The 21,110-nt window shown below is 44.7% G+C and overlaps 1 protein-coding gene across 2 annotated transcripts in view; it reads left to right on the top strand.

Moving 5' to 3' along the window:
• PIK3C3 (phosphatidylinositol 3-kinase catalytic subunit type 3) overlaps nt 1-15,483 on the top strand; it is a 112,890-nt gene extending 97,407 nt beyond the window's left edge. For both annotated transcript variants that reach the window (XM_081929643.1, XM_081929642.1), the window contains 2 exons: nt 5,305-5,430; nt 14,817-15,483. In XM_081929643.1, coding sequence (XP_081785769.1) covers nt 5,305-5,430; nt 14,817-14,831 — 141 coding nt within the window. In that variant the 3' untranslated portion in view covers nt 14,832-15,483. The remainder of the gene's footprint in view (nt 1-5,304; nt 5,431-14,816) is intronic.
• Nucleotides 15,484-21,110: the final 5,627 nt, after the last annotated feature.

Genomic DNA, 21,110 nt, shown 5'->3' with positions numbered 1-21,110 from the left:
ATAATTTATGTTCTGAATCTAAGTTAAAGCAAGTGGTGAGGATACCTTCTCTTTGTCCTGCGGTGGTGAAACTTGGCTAGTAAAATACGGCCATCCTGAGCTCTGAGAGGGTTGAATTGAAATGGCCACTGATGTCACGTACGATAAGTGGAGCCATAAGTCAACATTTACGCATATGTGGCGTGGCTTATGCACAGAACAGGATGAGCGAAGCTAGGTTTTCCTCAGCAGATGCTAAGCTGCAGAGATGCTCTTCCATTTACCTCTGTGCAAATGGAGGATTATGCAAATGTGTGCTTGGGGTTCTTGCCTTAAGGGGCGCACCGAGGGAAACTCTTATACGGTGGGTGTGCAACATTGATATTGGCCAGGCATCTCCTTCGGAACTGGATAATCAATAAGAGTGCCATTTTTATACAGAGTGGAAGCTTTATGATTTCCCTGTGGTTTTCAGAGGGAATCCCAGAATCGTTGGTTATTATTTATTTGTTTCTTGTGTATCTGATTTTAAATGGTTGATAAGTGCTTGGAATTTTTATCATGTCCTGTAAGTCACTTGGGCTTTTTTTGTGAAAAGCCATGAGCTAACGTAATAATCATAATTTTAATGTGTTGCATCCAATAGGAATGTTCCATCAGCTCAAAGATTCCTGCCTGATGCACCCCCATATCTGCTTTTTAGGGGTTCACACAACCCTATGGAGCAGATCTGGGGGGGGGTATGGGAGTGTGTTGAGGGAGGAGAGGGGACTCTCATTTCGCACATTCAGCTGTACAGTAGGAGTGCAATCTTTCACACAAACACTTGTGCACTCGCACCATTGTTCACATGTAACATTGACCACCCGTACAGTCTGTTTAGAGCGTAACCCCAGTATTTTAGCTGTGCAAATCAATAACTGTGCACTCGTCCACACAAGCACTTGTACATTTCAAGACAGCTTCTTCACTGTGTTTGGCGCAATGTGTGAATAACAAAAAGGTAAAGGGACCCCTGACCATTAGGTCCAGTTGTGGCCGACTCTGGGGTTGCGGCGCTCATCTCGCTTTATTGGCCGAGGGAGCCGGCGTACAGCTTCCGGGTCATGTGGCCAGCATGACTAAGCCGCTTCTGGCGAACCAGAGCAGCGCACGGAAACGCCGTTTACCTTCCCACCGGAGTGATACCTATTTATCTACTTGCACTTTGACGTGCTTTCGAACTGCTAGGTTGGCAGGAGCTGGGACCGAGCAACGGGAGCTCACCCCGTCATGGGGATTCGAACTGCCGACCTTCTGATCAGCAAGCCCTAGGCTCTGTGGTTTAACCCACAGTGCCACCCATGTCCCAATGTGTGAATAAGCCTACTCATAATGCAGGTATATATAGAGAGCCCGGTGCAGAGCTTCTATTGCCCTTTCCTGAAGCCATATGGCTGAGCTTTGCCTGTCTCCTTCCTTCAACAGACTCCTGACCTGGATTGTGTAGGTCAAACCTGTTGAGGGCCGGGGAAGAATTAGCCTGACTCTCAGCAGGAGGTTGGATTAGATGCACTTTCACACTTTCCCATCGCCGAGATTCCTTGAAAAAATGGAATCCTGCTGCAGAAGACACCTTCCATGTGCTTTATGAGATTCTGGGTGGCCAGCTAGTGCTGCTGCTGCTGCTGATGATGATGATAATAATAATAATAATAATAATAATAATAATAATAATAATAATAATAATAATAATAATAATTTATTATTTATACCCCACCCATCTGGCTAGGTTTCTGGGCAGCTTCCAACTGAATATTAAAAGCAGTACAGCATCAGACATTAAAAACCTCCCTAAACAGGGGAGGTTTTTCAGTTGTCTTTTAAAAGTAAAATAGTTGTTGATTGCCTTGACATCTGCTGGGAGGGCGTTCCACAGGGCAGGCGCCACTACCAAGAAGGCCCTCTGCCTGATTCCCTGTAACCTCACTTCTTGCAACAAGGGAACCGCCAGAAGGCCCTTGACGCTGGACCTCAGTGTCCAGGTTGAACGATGGGAGTGGAGACACTCCTTCAGGTATACAGGACCGAGGCTGTTTAGGGCTTTAAAGGTCAGCAGCAAGACTTTGAATTGTGCTCGGAAATGTACTGGGGGCCAATGAAGATCTTTCAGGACCGGTGTTACTTTACTGATCACTTTTCTGGCCCTCTGATGCAAAAACCTGCAAAAGCGCTTGATGGTCACGGCATTGCCTGCAAGGGTGAATCAGGAAGACTTGGAAGTTCCTGCATCTCCCTCCTCCTTTTCCTTTTTTTTTTTTTTAGTTTTAGGACTCCAGGCGTTTGGCTTGCGCACCATGTAAGCCCGGCATTGACACTTTCATAGCAGTCTTTTTAAGCCTCCCAGCTGTCAGCGGAAAGAAACTGAATGAGTGTAGTAACTAATTCACAGATGAAAAATGTAATCCCCGCTAATCTAATTCTTGCCCACCATACAGAGATGGCTTTGGTGGAACTCCTGTTGTCATCTCTTATGTGCTGTTTCCATGCTGCTTCCCTGAACAGCCGTAGGGTTTTTCTAAAAGGCACTTTCTTATTTTTAAAAAAGCTCCAGTGTGTACATTTTCACCCTCAACAAACATCTCTTCTTCCCCATCCCAGCTGAAAATGGCATTTGCTTCTACTGAGTCAGTCCCTTGGTCCAACTCACTCAGTATTGTCAACAGTATTGGCTGCAGCTCTCCCAAGATATCAGACCAGGAGTCTTTTCCAGCCCTGCCTAGAGATGCCCAGATGTGGAACCTTCTGCATGAAAGCAGATGTTTGACCACTGGACCCCATCCCCTGTCCTGTCCCTTGTACCCACGTTGCATGATATCTAGGGGCAAGGAGTGAAGCCTCCACCACAATTAAGTGTAGATGCAAAACCAGGCATAGGCAAACTCGGCCCTCCAGATGTTTTGAGACTACAATCCTCATCATCCCTGACCACTGGGCCTGTTAGCTAGGGATGATGGGAGTTGTAGTCCCAAAACATCTGGAGGGCCGAGTTTGCCTATGCCTGTGCCCATACACCTGGCGTGCTGTCTGTCAGGATTTTATTTCTGCCACTAATTCCATTTTTTGAATTGCTTTCAGTAAAATACCTTGATGTGTTTTGACAATAAAAGCATCCGCAATAAAAACACTTACACAATTTCGTATTTAAAAACAATTAAAACCATTTTAAAAAATCATATGTAAAAAAAAAACCCACTTTCATATGTAAAATCAGTTTCAGCTCCAATGCAGATGAAGATCTCCACTCAAAAGTCTTGTTGAAAAGGGAAGGTCTTCAGTTGGTGCTGAAAAGACAGTAGACGTGGCAGATAAGGTTGTCGGGAGGAAGTTGCAAAGGTTCAGTAACACTAAGGCTCAGTAGCATTGTGTGGAACGGACCTTCTGATAAGATGGATTATTCAGCAGAGCACAGCAACTGGTTGGGTATGTAAGGAATGAAACCATAGTGTAGGTATCTTGGTCTCAAGCCATTTAGGGTGGCGCTGTGGGTTAAACCACAGAGCCTAGGGCTTGCCAATCAGAAGGTTGGTGGTTCGAATCCCCGCGACAGGGTGAGCTCCCATTGCTCGGTCCCTGCTCCTGCCCACCTAGCTGTTCAAAAGCACATCAAAATGCAAGTAGATAAATAGGTACCCCTCCGGTGGGAAGGTAAACAGCATTTCTGTGCACTGCTCTGGTTCGCCAGAAGCAGCTTAGTCATGCTGGCCACATGACCCGGAAGCTGTACGCCGGCTCCCTCAGCCAATAAAGCGAGATGAGCGCCACAACCCCAGAGTCGGCCACGACTGGACCTAATGGTCAGGGGTCCCTTTACCTTTACACTAATACCAGGACCCTGGATTTAGCTAGTTAACTAACTGGCAGCCAGTTCTTTCATGGATTCAAATTACGAGAAAGGAGAGTCCGGCTAAATGTTAGGAAGAACTTCCCGGCAGTAAGAGCCGTTAGATGATGGAATGGACTAACTTGGAAGTGGTGAACACTCCTTCCTTGAAGGTTTTCAAACAGAGGGTGGATGGGCTTCTCTCAGGGATTCTTTAACTGTGATTTCTGCATTTCCGGAGGGTTGGACTAGATGATCCTTGGAGTCCCTTCCAGTTCTAAGATTCTATGCTTCTGTGATTCTTTCAGCTGTGATATAACATGGTAATAGTCTGCTCCAGCAAACAGTTGAGCCACTGTATTTTGCATTGCTTGCATCTTCCTGGGCAACTTTGGGGTGTGTGCATCCTTGTGCATACTTCACATTCTTTGAAAAAACAACAACAAATATTTTTAAAGATTTCTTGGTTTACAAAAGTATGTGCAATGTCTCTTTGTTCAAGTTAAATTTTCTTTTTTCTCTTTTTTCAAAATATTTTTATTAAGCAATTTCAAAATAACAAATTATCAAACTATATAATCACATACATTATTTTTTCCCATTTTTTCCCACCTTTCCATCCCTCCCTCTCCCCCCACCACCAGGGATTCCCCTCAGCTCCTCTCTCTGATTTCTCTGCAGATATTATTTTCTGCATGTTATAAAATTCTACATATCCTTGCCTTGTCTATCTCTCATGTTATCAACCAATAAATTTGTGTATGTTCATTCAAAACCTGCCAAGTTACATTTTCTACAGATCAGTTTCATTTGTTAAGACATTAGTGTTGAGACATTAGAAGTCTGGGGTGACTTCTAATACTTGCTTAGTTATTTTGCATATTTCTTGTAGGATTGTTGTCCAAAATAGTTGGATTTGGGGGCATTCCCACCACATGTGGAAGTATGTGCCTGTGGAGGTACATCCTCTCCAGCATTTTTGTGAGTTTCCTGGGTGTGTTGGCTCTAGTTTCCTTGGTATTAGGTACCATCTGTAAGTGAGTTTCAGAGCGAGTTCTTTCCTCTTTGCTGATATGGATTTAAAGGGAGGTTTAGACCACATTCTGGTCCACTGTGTGGGGTTAATCTCATAGCCTATGCTGTCCTCCCATTGTTTTTTGATTATGTCTAGGGCAGTGCTTCTCAACCTGTGGGTCCCCAGATGTTGTTGGACAACAACTCCCTTCATCCCTGAGGTTTGGCCTTGCTACCTAGGGGTGATGGGAGATGTAATTCAACAACATATGGGGACCCACAGGTTGAGAAAGGCTGGTCTAGGGGAGGTTGTGGGATTTTGGAGTAGGATTTTGTACTTTGAAAACCTCCTCCTAACAACAAAGGGACATGGCAAAGGGATGGTATCCGCAATGTACAAAATCACATTCCTTTTTTTAAATTCTCCTGCTCTCTTCTTTCCTTCCCAGGTGCAAGATAAGTTCCGCCTGGATCTCTCTGACGAGGAGGCTGTGCACTACATGCAGAGCCTGATAGATGAAAGTGTCCATGCTCTCTTTGCTGCGATGGTGGAGCAGATCCACAAGTTTGCCCAGGTAAGAACATTAGAAGAGCACCAAAGTTTTTCTTTTTTAGGTAGTAGCTGCCAGTAGGCCGCTCCTCGCAGAATTTATTTCATTCCTTTAAAAAAAAAAAAAAAGCTGGCCAGATACCTTACCTCATCACCGATTCTAACAGTGAATTCCATAAGTCAATCATACGGTGTATACAGGTGAAACTCAGAAAATTAGAATATTGTGGAAAAGTTCATTTATTTCAGTAATTCAACTTAAAAGGTGAAACTAATGTATGAGATAGACTCATGACATTGGACCAACACCAGTTGATGACATCGCTCCCCAAATCAACACAGACTGTGGAAACTTCACACTGGTCTTCAAGCATCTGGCATTGTGTGCCTCCACATTCTTCCTCCAGACTCTGGGTCCTTGGTATCCAAATGAGATGCAAAAGCTGCTCTCATCAGAAAAGAGATTTGGGGAACCATGTCATCAGGTGTTGGTCCACTGCACTTCATTAAGTCCAAGGTCAACGCAGCTATCTACCAGGAGATTTTGGAGCACTTCATGCTTCCTTCCGCAGACGAGCTTTATGGGGATGCTGACTTCATTTTCCAGCAGGACTTTGGCACCTGCCCACACTGCCAAAAGTGCCAAAACCTGGTTGAATGGCCATGGGATTACTGTGCTTGATTGGCCAGCAAACTCGCCTGACCTGAACCCGAAAGAGAATCTATGGGGCATTGCCAAGAGACAGATGAGAGACATGAGACCGAACAATGCAGAAGAGCTGAAGGCTGCTATTGAAGCTTCCTGGTCTTCCATAACACCTCAGCAGTGCCACAGGCTGATAACATCCATGCCATTGAGGTAGTAATTGATGCAAAAGGGGCCCAAACCAAGTACTGAGTACATATGCATGCTTCTACTTCTCAGAGGTCCAATATTGTTCTATTTGCAGGCCTTGTTTTGCTGATTTCATTTAAAATTCTAATTTTCTGAGATTGTTAATTTGGGGTTTTCATCAGCTATATGCCATGATCATCACAATTATAAGAAATAAAGGTTTGACATATCTCCCTTTGCATGCCATGAGTCTATCTCATATATTAGTTTCACCTTTTAAGTTGAATCACTGAAATAAATGAACCCTTCCACGATATTCTAATTTTCCGAGTTTCACCTGTAAATTTGAAAATGCAGTTCCCTGTCTGCCCTGAATAATCTTAGTTCTTTAGCACCTGAGACACTCAAGCTGATTTGATTGAGACCGCCAAATCGCACGCACACGCACACTCACAAACATGCACACTCTCACTCATCTAAACACAACCATCTAAAAAGCAAAACAGTAGCTTGGGAAGCAGATCACTTCAGAGGATAGCTCAGTTGGTTAGAGTATGGTGCTGATAACGCCAAGGTTGCAGGTTCAGTCCCTGTATGGAGCAGCTGCATATTCCTAAATTGCAGGGGGTTGGACTACCGTATTTTTCACTCTATAAGACACTCCTAAAAAGTAAGGGGAAATATGTGTGCGTCTTATGAAGTGAATGCAGGCGGGAGGCTCTGCTCAGTGCTCCCTTTAAAGAGCCCCGTGGAGCATGTGTGCTCTTTAAAGGGAGCACGGCTCTTGGGGGAGCCTTCCTCCCGCTGCCTGGAAGAGATTTTACGTGGCTATCCCATAAACCAGGACAGCAATAGGGCTTCTGGCTTAGCCCCACACAGCCTCTTCCGGGCAGGGGGAGCCTTCATCCCACTGCCCTGAAGAGGCTTTGCGTGGCTATCCCAGAAGCCAGATCCCTCTTGCTGTTCTGGCTTCTGGGATTCAGAATATTTTTTTCCTTGTTTTCCTCCTCCAAAAACTAGGTGCGTCTTATGGACCGAAAAATATGGTGCATGGTCCTTGGGGTTCCCTTCCAACTCTATGATTCTATATTTAAGAGGCCATGTGGTCTCCACAGCCCCCTTGCCAAGCTACAGAAATCCAGTCTGCCTGCATTCACAGTGGCAAGAGAACTCTTTGTGAAGGTCTCCTGGCTTAGCAAGACCTTGGAACAATTGATTCTTTGGCACCCGAGTCAGATTTTGCATTGTAACTCACTGCACATCCCAGCAGGTCTGTGGCAGAGGATCCAGGCGTGCTGTTTTCATCGCGTCTGATTTCTTCCTGCCCAGGAGAAACATGTGGCGTAGCCAGAATAGAACACTCTGTCTCTGTCAACTGGCTATACAGATGAGAATGTCAAGTCACAAGAAAGCAGAGCCACCCAGGGGAGGCAGAGGACATAGCAAACAAGATGAGGAGGAATCAGCAGGGCTGGAAGAAATCTCTGATCTGGAGCACAAATAGAGGAGGGCATGTGGTACCCAGCTTTCAGGACCCTGGACAGGTCACTAGGAGCTGATTGCATGTTCTGAAGGCACCTTGCCCCCAAATGCATTTTTTATACCTTTTGATCCTTCCTACCCATCCCAGGTTCAATATGACACCTGTATCGCAGCTGCGTAATGGGGAGCCTTAAAGACGCACCCCCATGTGATGAGCAAGGAACTGGAAACCCTGAAGTCCCTGGTTCCTCTGGGGATTCTAGCTCAGAAGTGCTGCATCTAGGATTCCTAGCCCATTTTATGTTCAGGCTCAGAGCTGTCTGAGCTGGAATTTGGTGCCTCCAGAGCTCATGCTGGGTCACCCAACCTGGCTTGCCTTACAAATTTGAGTGCTTCCTGCTCCTCAAGTTCCAGATGGAGACACCCTAAGAGGAGAAAGAACCTGCCTTTCCCTCAGATGGTCTCTTGAGGCACACTACAGCATAGGAAGCTTTCATCAGAATGTGCAGTCATGGTCACTTAGCCTTCTATACCTCAGTCCATGGCAGGAAGCTTGGACCAGAACGACAACACCTAAAAAGCCCTACTGAATCAGACCTAAAACTCCTCTATACCAGCATCTCATGTCCAACCAGAGACTTCCAGGCAGACCTTAAGTACAACATGAGAGCTTTTTCCTGTTGTTTGTCCTCAAACAACTTGTATCCTGGACACTGTGATGTAAACACACAACTGATATGCACATTATTGATATGAAGTGCTGCCCTGTTTCCCCCCTTTTAAAAATGATATTGGTACACCCAAGACCATGGATTAGATCCTAATGGTCAAAAGAAAAAGGCTACCCACAGTCTCCCCCATTTGCCCTCCCCAATGGTTGGTGGGTGGAAGGTAGCAGGTTATTTTGTGATGGGTTCTCATTTCTCAAGAGTTCTTGTGCCAGCAGCACATTAATGTTCTTTCCAGGTTGGGCTAATAAATCAAGAGGTTACAGATTTGATCTCGGTCATCCATTTTTGCTTCTTCCATGTTTTATTTTTCCAGTCGGGCTCATTCATTCATAACATTTCCCTCCTTCCTTTTGTCAGGAGTTTTACAACTGCAAAACCATTCTGTTGCTGTGCAGTTGAAAGTTTTATCAGGCTGTGCTTTGCTAGTACATGAGATCTTCAACTTCCTTCTGTTGTGGTGGTTGCTGCTGCTGCTGTTTTATTGGTGGTGCTTTTAAAGCATCAGATCTCCAGCATCACTTGCATCCAAGCTATTGCTCCTGGATTCATCACTATCAGTGGAGGCACAGGTGGCCTCAGTAGCTAGGAGAGCTTTCTTCCACCCCTGAGTAGTTCACCACTTAGAGACACTTTTGGACAGAAATGGCTTCTCCTCTGTACTCCATGCTCTGGTAACTTCCAGATTGGTTTATTGTAATGTGCTGTAGGTGAGGCTGAGCTTGAAGATGACTTGATGTTGGGAGAGTTTGTATTCCAAGACATACAAAGGGCAACAGGATGATGAAGGCAATGACAACTAGTCAACTGTGTTCATCTTTCGAGGAAGGAGGATGTAGCAGAAGTTTGCTGTACCAGGCTTCAGTTGTTTATTCTTGGGACTGGATATGCTTCCCATGGTTTTCTCCAGGACTTATATTAATTAGGGGCAAAAATAATTGCTGCTTTAAATCCTGTGCAAATTGGCGTGTGACGCTGTTGAAATACAATGGGCTTCTGTAGCCGCTGACATTATTAAAGCCTCTTATCTCAACCGGCGAAACCAACAGCCCCAGCTATTATTCCAGATCACCACATTTTACGAGGCTCTTTATTTTTTATTTTATTTTCCAGAAGTAAATATATATTATTACTGATGGGTATCGAGTTTAATTAACTGGAAAGCATCAAGTTCCACGTGGCCTCAGTGCCACAGTATGACCAACCATTGAGGGTTTCTCATTGGAAGCCTGTCTGCAAGATAATTCAGCCTTTTTAAAAAGCGGGGAGACGCACTCCAGCTGCAACAAAGTTTGAAAGTTTGTGATTGGCACTCTGGCCTGCATGTTGTGCTGGGGATAATAATAACACCCACAACACAACTGGCTGTGTTTAACCATATGAATTCTTTATACATCATATAAACATACCTCTTTTCACATTATCAAATTAAGTAGACGCAATTAAAGACCAAGATTTTGAACAGGAAATACAAATAGATCAGTTCTTTATATATGTAATGTCCAAATAGAAGCTTTTTCTTGTTCCACGTATGTCTTTACGAACACAAGTGTCAGATGTGACAACTTTAAGAAGCAGTGCTTGCAGGAAATGAATTTTTCCTTTGTAATGTTCCACATATGCCTTTGCAAAGTATAGCTGTTGTATGCAGGTATCAGACAGAAGTTGTGCTGGCAAGCATGTGCTTCGAATGGTTAAAACTGAGGGTGGAGAGTTGGGGTAATTGCCATGTGTCCAACTTAGAATGTGAAATCCCTTTATTGCAGATTTGTAGAAAAGAGGGCAAAACAGACGGGTGTAAATCAGCATCTACACAACTCCTGATTGATGAGGAGTAGCTCAATCAGTAGAGCAGGAAGCTCTTAATCTTGAGGTCGTCTGTTCAAGCCCCACTTTGGGCAAAGTATTCCTGCACTGCAGGGAGCTGGACTCGAATTCAGTGGCTCTCAACCTGTGGGTCCCCAGATGTTGTTGGACTACAACTCCCATCATCCCTGAGCTCTGGCCTTGCTAGCTAGGGGTGATGGGAGTTGTAGTTCAACAACATCTGGGGACCCACAGGTTGAGAAAGGCTGGACTCCCAGGTCGCGGACCTGGGAGAGGAGAGGGTTGAAGAAGACTGGAAGAAATTTAAGATTTATTTACAAAAGTACTGTAATTTGGTTGAATCCTAACAAGGAAGCCAGAGCAGAAATAACTGTCTACCATTAAATTATAATTTTTTATTTGAGTTTAACCTAAATATTGCACTTAAGAGTATAAACAAGATGATAATTTGCTTGGAAAAATTCGTTTTTAATGATGAAAGTGGAAGCGGGAGACGCGAGGGAGTCCGCAATAGAATGAAAAGATGTTATGAAACCTATTTTGTTTGTTAAATATGTATCTGTAAAAAACCTTAATAAAAATTTTTATAAAAAAAAAAAAAAGAGAAAGGCTGGACTCCTCCTAACAGCAAAGGGACATCGCAAAGGGGTGGTATCTGCAATGTACAACTGCATCTCGGCCAGTAAAGCGAGATGAGCACTGCACCCCCAGAGTCGTTCGTGACTGGACTTAACTGTCAGGGGTCCTTTACCTTTACCTTTATGGATGTCTTAATGTGGTTGCTTTATTGTGTATTTTAATTGTAGGTAGCTGTATTTTATAACTGGTTTGTTTTGGTTATTTTGCTTGGTGTTTCTTCTTGAAATGAAAGGCGGCGTAGAAATCATTTCAATGATAGCAACAGCATCAGGGAGAGCCAAAAGTTTCCAACAAATGCAATGGAGGAAACTATTGAAGGACCAGAGGTTTCTTTTTCGTGCTTGGAACACATGTGCCGAAGAGGCAAGCTACTTCCCAGCTTTCAATGTAAAACTGAATTGCTTTTGTGAGTGATCCCTTGAGAGTGGGGGGAAATATTCAGCTCAGCCCTAGTTTTTCTTTACTTTTTGCATAGCAAACTTAAACCTGGCTCACAGCACGAGTGCATGCCTCTGAATACCATTTGGGAATCTCTGCATAAAGAGGTGCTGTGCGCTAGTGTTATTGGGTGACTTCGTGCAGGTCCTGTGCTGTCGCTGCCAATAAAAAAAGTGGGAAACCTGATGTTAATCATGTTAAATTCTAGTCTCCGTCTACCACTCTCTTCATTTTAGTATCGCTGCTGGTTCTTTTCACAGAGAAGAGGTGTCTAAATCTGATTTTGCCATTCCCAAATGAATGGAGCCCAAAACTTATTTGCCGTCTTTGATAGCAATTTATAAATTACATGCTCGGATTTGGTTACTTCCCAGGATTATTGGGTTAAGCAGCATTGCAAATGAGGGATGTGTCTGAACGGTTCGTTCGACCTAGTTTTACCCATTAGGATTGTAAGACAACCCAAATTAAAAGCCCTGCCAAGTGATTTGTGTGCTTTGCTGGGAGTTGACCAGTTGGCCTGAGTTGCTGTCCCTCAGCCTCATCTCCTCATAGTAAGAGCCCTGGTGGATCAGACCAAAGGCTATACCAGCATCCTGTTCTCACAGTGGCCAAGCAGATGCTCCAATGGCAAACCATCAAGCCACAAGAACACTCTCCACTCTCCAGTTCCCAGCAACTGTTCCTCAGAGACATTCTTGTTGGTGCAGGGAGGCAGATGGCGCTGTGGTCTAAACCACTGAGCCTCTTGGGCTTGCCAATCAGTAGGTCGGCAGTTCGAATCCCCGTGACGGAGTGAGCTCCTGTTACTCTGTCCCAGCTCCTGCCAACCTAGCAGTTCAAAAGCACACCAGTGCAAGTAGATAAAAAGGTACCACTGTGACGGGAAGGTAAATGGCATTTCCATGCGCTCTGGCTTCCGTCACAGTGTCCATTGCACCAGAAGTGGTTTAGTCCTGCTGGCCACATGACCCGGAAAGCTGTCTGTGGACAAACGCCGTCTCCTTCGGCCTGAAAGTGAGATGAGTGCCGCAACCCCATAGTCACCTTTCACTGAACTTAACCATCTAGGGGTCCTTTATCTCTCCTTTTTTGCCATACTTGTAGGTGATGTGGAGTTAATAACACAGCTCTACTTCCATAGGTTTATTGCAACAACCACTTTGAGATAAATCATACGAAGCATTTTGGACTCTTCAATCTGCTACATCAGTTCTAAGTGACATATGATTTGGTGTACAATGACTTGCACCCCAAGGCCAGAATATGAAAGATCTACAAAATAACTGAGGACTCAAAGGACAGGGTAACCAAGCAGAAAGGGCTAAGTCCTCCAAATCATGATGACACAAAAACTAGCCTATTATTGAAAGTGTTGGACATTTGCCTTCTCATTTGCCATACAATGTTTATTTTTCACGTCCAGTGAATCTTTTTGTGCGGCAGCACCTCTGGAACTCCCTGCTCATTGACACTAGGCAGGAGTCTTTGCTGTGTTGCTTTCACCAGCTGCTAAAACCATTTTGCTTGTTTGGTTGACATATACTTTCATTGTGCATTACTTATTTAAAGCTGTAGGTTTTAACTGTGTTTTGGTACTTAGATCCAGTTACAGATAGGTAGCCATGTTGGTGTGCCATAGTCAAAACAAAAAAAAAAATTCCTTCCAGTAGTACCTTAAAGACCAACTAAGTTAGTTCTTGGTATGAGCTTTTGTGTGCATGCACACTTCTTCAGATACACAGTGTATCTGAAGAAGTGTGCATGCACACGAAAGCTCATACCAAGAACTAACTTACCGTATTTTTCGCTCTATAACACGCACCTGACCATAACACGCACGTAGTTTTTAGAGGAGGAAAACAAGAAAAAAATATTCTAAACGAAACAGTGGATGTATGATTTTTGTGGTTCATGCTGTGGCCACAGACATGTGATCTGACGGTGAGTTTGGGGTAGCCCAATGCAAAAATCCTGAGGATCCATGTGGATCCATGCTTTGTAACCACGTTTTTGCACCATTGCGGCCCCATGAAACAGTGGGTGCGTGTGTTTTTTGGTGCAGGCTGTAGCCATGGATATGCTATGTGATCTGATGGTGAATTTGGGGTGACCTAGTGCAAAAATCCTGAGGATCCATGTGAATACGTGCTTTATAACCACGTTTTAAGTGGGGAGGGAAGGAAAAGAACTCAAGGGACAAGGAGCACGCGTGGGGGGTGTGGAGAAGGATGCTGCTGATAATGCAGGAGAGGCTCCTCTCTGGCGTTGCTCCTTTAGAACAAGCAGGCTCTGCGTCTCTCCCTCCTCCCCAGCAAGGAAACCATGATAGTAACCACTCTGAGAGAAATCAAGAAAAATTACGACCAACACTCTCCCCCAACAAGCGCAGTGAGGTCAAAACACACACACACACAGAGAGAGAGAGAACTGGCCCTAAAGTCGCAGGGCGCTGGAAGTCGCAGGGACGCTGGGGGAGTGAACGGGAAGCAAGAGAAGGAGAAGGAGCCCTCTCTCACACACACAGACACACAGAGTGTCAATTCTAAAGTCGGAGGGAGAGCGCAGGGAGAGTGAACGGGAAGCAGGAGGAGGAGAACGATAGCTCAAGCACACACACACAGCCCCTATAGTGGCTAATCCAACATCGGACAGCAAAAAACTGCAGGCAGGGACAGAGAGCACAGGGTTGTTTTAAAGCAGCCAACCCCGCTCTGCTTGTTTCCCTGCTAGGCTGGCTGAAAAGCTTTGCAGCTACTTAGCAGCTCAGTGGGGAGGAGAGAGGTTGTTTTAAAGAGGACGGGGTTGTTTTAAAGCAGCCAAGCCCGCTCTGCTTCTCTCCCTCCTCCCCAGCTCAGCTCGCTGCCAGGAGCCGCTTACACCCGCTTTGCTGTTTCAAAGCGAGCCACGGACAGCTCACAACTGCAGCAGATTCCCCCGCCATCTGTAGGCATTCGCTCCATAACACGCACAGACATTTCCCCTTACTTTCTAGGAGGAAAAATCTGCGTGTTATGGAGCGAAATTTACGGTAGTTGGTCTTTAAGGTGCTACTGGAAGGAATTTGTTTTGTTTTGGTACTTAGATTATGTCTGCTTGCTTTTCAAGTCTGTTGATATTGTTGGTATTTTCTTATCATTATTTTATATTATTTAAAATAAATTGCTTTTAGGGGTGTGGGTGTTAGTACTAACCAATATATAAACCTTGTAAAATTATTTTTTTAAGCCCATTAGATTTTTAATGATGACTTCCCTTGGAAATTACACACCCTTGCATGCACACCCACTGGGGGGTTGCCATCCACCTTGCTGAAGTCTTTCTGAACCAGCCCAATAAACTTTTTCCCCCAGCGCAGTCAGTCTTGGGGAAGGCAACAAGGAAAGCAACCTACAACATCCAAGCCAAATTGATGCCTTACTTTATGTTTGATTTCTTTCTCTCTTTCCCTCTCTTATTTAGTACTGGAGAAAATGAGCCCCATCAGCTTCTGGAGGAAACCACTTGGCTGTGTGTTAAGCTGTTCAAGATGGTACCCAACAGAGTGTACGGAGCATTTTAGCACCTCAGATAGTTTGCCTCGTCTGGGTTTCCATTAAGACAAGTTCAAGAATGTGTTTTGGTGCCTAGACATTTCTGCCACGAAGTTTGGAAAAGAGAGCAGCATCCCTCCAAACGCAAATACTATGAAAAGAAGAATGTGTCGTGGCCTTCTAAGTGTTTCTCTACACCTGATGTTGGATTCAGAAACTGAAGCTTACTGCTGCACTTAACTTGGCTGGTGTCTATAGGAGCACGTGTTACAAAATGTCCATTTTAATGAATGGAAAGAAAAGTATTGTCAAAGCTGTTTGTGGACTTGGGAACTGAAGTTTGGGGTTCTCTGATAGGACTTGTCCAAATTGTCATTGGGAATAAGCAGCTGTGTGGTTCTTTTCTTTCTTTTGGCGACAGCTGTCTTCCAAAGTGTCGGCAAGAGCCCACCCACAATGGAAAAAAAAAGCTAAATATCACTGATGGTCTTAAAAAGCCCTTAAAGATAGAGAGATTCAATGCTTTCATTCTCTCAATAAAAAATAATGTACATTGACTAAATATTCCAAGACTAATAAATTTCTTCTGATGCAAAGTTCTCTTATTTTAAGACTCCTCCTTTGTCTTTCTCACCTCTTTGGTGGAAATTCTTAAATTTTCTGATGACCTCTATTCCAGATGGAAAAACATATACACCACCATACCTTACAGCTGAACGTTGCCACGTTGTAAAAAAATCCCTGTAACTTTTCCATGCTCATTTGTCAGTATACATGTGCCCTCTGTTGCAAAACAAATGACAGAAAATGTTGATTTATTTCTTATTTCCAGCAGAGTGTATTATGCAGTCAATAGGTTGTATCCAATGAAGTTCTGTCCAGACTAGGCCCACTGCAATTATGTTACTGTCCATTTATTTCAATGGGCCTACTCTGAATACAGCTGAGCCAGTCTTACCGTAAGTTAACCTTACAGTAAACATTTTACTTCTCTACTATGTTAGTGCTGTGGGTTAAACCACAGAGCCTAGGACTTGCCGATCAGAAGGTCGGCAGTTTGAATCCCCACGACGGGGTGAGCTCCCCTTGTTCGGTCCCAGCTCCTGCCAACCTAGCAGTTTGAAAGCACATCAAAAGTGCAAGTAGATAAATAGGTACCACTCCGGCGGGAAGGTAAACGCCGTTTCCATGAGCTGCTCTGGTTCGCCAGAAGTGGCTTAGTCATGCTGGCCACATGACCCAGAAGCTGTACACCATCTCCCTCGGCCAATAAAGCGAGATGAGCGCTGCAACCCCAGAGTCGGTCACGACTGGACCTAATGGTCAGGGGTCCCTTTACCTTGACCTTACTATGTTAGAGATGAGCTATATCTCAGTGGCAGGGCATCTGATTTACATGCAGAAGCTGCCAGGTTCAACCCTTGGCATCGCCAGTTAGGACTGGGAGAGAGAACTCTGCCTGAACATCTGGAGAGACTCTGCCAGTCAGTGCTGACAGTTCTGAGCTAGATGGATCCACAGTTAGACTTGATACAATGCAGCCTCCTACGTTAGCTGAGGCAGAGAAACCCAGCATCATAATCTTACTAAACAATGGGATTAAATGAACTGGACAATCTGGGGTAGGAAACCTACTGTGAGGCTTCAATTTGCAGGACACAGTATTTTTTTTTACTTTTTAAAAATGTTCTATACCGACCCGAAATATTTTGGGGTGGGTTTTAGGGTTTTTTAATGTAATAGTTCTATTATCAACTCCCCCCGCCCCTCTAATCCAAGTGTCACCTTTGTGCCATCTTTATTTTCTCCAGTGCTGGAAACATGTTGCCTTTGGGTGGAAGTGGAAACTGTAAAATTAGATTGTTCTCCTGGGCTATATATAGCAATATTGCTGCTTTCAGCAGCCGCCGCCATTGCAGAGGCTTCTGAAGAGATTTTAATTGCAAGAGAGGCTTTCTCCCCCAACTATAAAAACCCAGACAGAAATACTGAAGGGTTTTCTGAGAACAAGGCAATCTTGCTAACCAAAATAGTCAGCTTATCACACTTAGAGACACCAATGGATATTCATTTCAGTTGGTTCAAGGGGTTTGAAGAATGCCAGGGAGGGATCCAATTGAGTTTCAGCACCTCGGATAGCAGCATGGCTAGAAACCAAAGTCCTGTTTCAGGACATTGGACAGCAGCCATTTCTTCAACACCTATGGACAAAATACATGAGATGCAATCATTGGGATAAATTATTGGCCACTGTTTTATTCCAGGCTTATCAGAAACATTTCAATGACTTAAACCACCTACTCCTACTTGAAGGTGGATAAATTTGCTGCCAAGACAACTAGGAAGCCTGTCCTGCGTGGGTCTGTGCATTGCATTTATAGCATGTTCTCGCTTGCCCACAAACCTTTAAGGCAGCCTTCCTCAACCTGGTCTTTTCCAGATATTTTTGACTACAACTCCCATCAGCGTCAGCCAGCACTGCTGTAGGAAATGGCACCTTCCTATGCTAAGCTTCTTGGTTTGCTATGATTGACCTTTTCTCCAGTGCAGTGGCCCCTTTTGTGTGGGCTGGAACACATGGTAGCTTCTACTGCTGGGCTGTTCACTGCCGCTCATTATTCATAAGTATTATTGCCTCCAACCATGGAAGCAGAGCATTACCATCATGGCTAGGAGCCATTGATAGTCTTTGTTCTCCATGAATTTGTCCAAAACCACACAAGTTGTTGGCCGTCACTGCCTCCTGTGGGAACAAGCGTCACAGTTTAACTGTGCACTTCATGAAGAAATACTTTCTTTTATCTCTCCGGAATAGTCCAGCATTCAGCTCCATGGGTTCTTGTTGTGATGGCCTGGGAATCTGATTCAGAGGCTGAACCTGAGGAATCCCAGCCTGCGCAGGAGTCCCCGCCTCCAGGGCCAGCTGAGCTGGGGCTGGGGCATGAGCCTATGGGTCCTCATCTGTGCTGGATCCTCAGGTGCAGGCACCAGCTGAGTCTGCTCTGGCTCCTGAGGTGATGGAGGACCCATTGCTTGCAGGTGCTCCACTCTCAGCCCCGTCAGGGGAAGAGGAGGTTGCCTCTGGGTCCGGTAACCCTCCAGCCTCTCCTGAGCTACAGAGGCTCAGGGCAGAGAGGCGGAGGGAACTAAGTTCCCACAGGAGGAGTGCTCGCCTTAAGGCCAGGAGAGGTGAGTCACCTGTGGACCGGGGCCGCCCTATACCTCAGAGCCCGCCCAGTTCCAGGTTGCGGGAGCAACATCGTTGGTAACCTGTTGAGGCATCCCCAGATGTTCAGTGGAGTTTGGACCCTGAAACATAATGTTTCAGACCCCCACCATTTTTGATACCTTCCTTCATTAATATATATTATCTCTCTCCCCACAATAAAATGGTGATGCTGCTAAAGAAACCTAGCTATAATCATTGGCTCTCCATCTCTTCGAAGCCTCGCTATGTGAGCAGAATGTCTTTGAGTCATTTCAAGGCAGTACCCAGGTGCACAAAGCAAGCTGCTGGAGACAACAGAGCAAAAGGTCAGGTCAGTGCAGAAGGGATCTTGTTTTCAAGGTGGGGGGGGGTAACCAGGTGTTCAATGTGACAAAATTAGCTAGAGGAACTAATGCAATATGATGCTTTCGTGAGGAAGCTGGAAGGACAGGTAGATAATTGAACAGTCAAATTTTATTTTATTTTTTAAGACCGGACAGTGGTGCGAGTGATTTCTTGCTTTTAGTGCTGATACTCAACCAGCAGTTACAGTTATTCTGTGTCTTTCAGAGATCCATTGGTGTTGCAGTGGGTCCTCATTGCTCCTGTGAGTGACTCAGCTTGCCCAAGAATCATGCTTCTGGCTGAGGTTATTGGCTCAACTGCTGTGATGTCAAAGAGAGCTTTGCAAATTCTAGCTGTTGTAAGGCAATGGGGAAAACTTTGATGACGTGGGATATTGCATTACACAGTCAAACCTTTCACCTATCTAGCTCAATGGTATCTGCACTGACTGATCTTCCAAACACTGGAGATTGTTTTCCCAAATTTGGAGAAGTGGTGTGTTTCATTTTATATCTAGTAACTTTTGTGACTTAAAGCCACAAATGCGTATCTCAAAAAAAATGTTTTCCATCTTCTGACGAGAACCTGCTTGCCATCAGTAAGAATCAGTCTCACACAGAGATGGGTTGAAGAATTCTGGCTGCTTTAGAGCTGCTGCAGCACAGCCTTTATTGTGTAAAGTCAGAAAGATACAAAATACAAGGAATGCAACTTGTTCTCAGCCAGCAGATAAGGACCATCGCACTAGACCACGCAGACGATCAGGCTATGTTACGTGGACCAATCATTTGGGACAGCACGAGCTATTCACGCGCTGTTCATGCTCCAAGGATGCTTTTGGCTATGAAATCACCCTGCAATAATATGAACTTTGCTCATGCTCTTATGTACAAGCAATCATTTTCCCACAATCTTCCACTATTTGATAGTGTTCCCTATGTCTGTCTCTCATATGCATACACCCATGTTATACCCAATAAGGTGTTTTTTCTTCTGAAAAAAGGAAAGCAAGTACACTAATATTAGATATTTGATTAACAGTATATTTAAAAAGGTAAAGGGACCCCTGACCATTAGGTCTAGTTGTGGCCGACTCTGGGGTTGCAGCGCTCATCTCGCTTTACTGGCCGAGGGAGCTGGCGTACAGTCATGTGACCAGCATGACTAAGCCGCTTCTGGTGAACCAGAGCAGCGCACGGAAACGCCGTTCAGCTTCACGCTGCAGCGGCACCTATTTATCTACTTGCATTTTGACGTGCTTTCGAACTGCTAGGTTGGCAGGAGCTGGGACCGAGTAATGGGAGCTCACCCCGCCGTGGGGATTCGAACCGCCGACCTTCTGATCGGCAAGTCCTAGGCTCTGTGGTTTAACCCACAGTGCCACCTGCGTCCCAATCTATATCTCTCTGTATATATATCCCAACCATGCATAGGGCATCTGCAGGCAATTACAGGCTAATCTCTTGGTCAAGAATTGTCCCTCTGGTTGGGGTTCTGCTCTCTGAAACAAGAATTCAGTAACCTCAAGCCTGGGGGCCAAATCTGACCTCCAGGCTACTTGAGATTCTACTCAGGCCACTTCTCCTCCTTAGCCACCCTTCTTCCCAGACCACACCCTTCACCAACTCTAATTTGCATCCTCCTTGAGTGCATTCGCCTGACTGGGGGATGTGTTCTTGAACTCTGATAATGCCCCTTGCTTCCCTGCAAGGAGACTATAAAGAGGGGTGAGTGTCCTACCATAGCAGCGGTTTAAAAAAAAACGCATACCTTGTACTGCCCAATTTTGCCACTGCACCTACATCATTAAATAAGGTGCTCACTGTAACACTCGACCACATTTTTAGCAGCAAAGTTCCTTCTTTTGTCTTGCAAGTATACACCGCCTACCATTTGAGTCACAGATTTCTCCCTAACGGCAGGAGGAGAACAACACATTTTCACAGTCTCCCCTGCGTGGGGCATCTTGCCTGGAAATGGTGCTTAAGAGCATCTTGACTTGACAGTCTTTCTACACAACCCATTGGAGGAGTCTAAAAGTTATTCTCTGCTTGAAAGCCAAATGCTCAGTATAACTGACTGTGCACTTTCTCAAATTCTGCCAAGCCCACACTGGAGGGGGGAAAGTATTTATTTCTAGCCATTGTCTTATTTATAGTATTAATTATTTCAGGGAGTTGAAGGAAAGCACAGTAAATAATATATGTAATTTGTAACTGTCAGAAATAGCAGGGGGAAAGGCAGAAGGCTTTATTTAAAAACGAAACAAAGAAAGAATAGCTTTCGTTTACAGAAAATAGTTGGGTCTCCTCTTTGAAGCTGGAATCAAATACTTTATCGGAGCTGTCACCATTATAGATGGGGTCTGTATATAAAGATTTGCATAGCTTTTATCAAAGTGATGCACTTAGCTGATCTAATTTTTCATTTAAAAATGGGGTGAGTAATAATTCAGAAGTATATGAAAAATGTGTCGCCTTTAGACAATCTCAAGGAGGGCCTCAATCTTGTGATTTGCATTGGATGTTATTGAGATTTCATTGGAAGTTTTCGACCCGATTTTCTAAAAGGGAATCTAATTTGCGTCTGCTTACCAGACATAGACATAGAGTTGCCAACTGATCAGGAATGAAGCAAAGCCCACCTTGCTCTTCTGCCTTTTCCAGCAGC

This window comes from Podarcis melisellensis (genome assembly GCF_964234715.1).
Source record: "Podarcis melisellensis genome assembly, chromosome: 11".
In the NCBI taxonomy this organism is placed as follows: Eukaryota; Metazoa; Chordata; class Lepidosauria; order Squamata; family Lacertidae; genus Podarcis; species Podarcis melisellensis.
The sequence above is the reverse complement of the archived record's forward strand: the minus strand, read 5'-3'. Positions and strand labels throughout refer to the sequence as shown.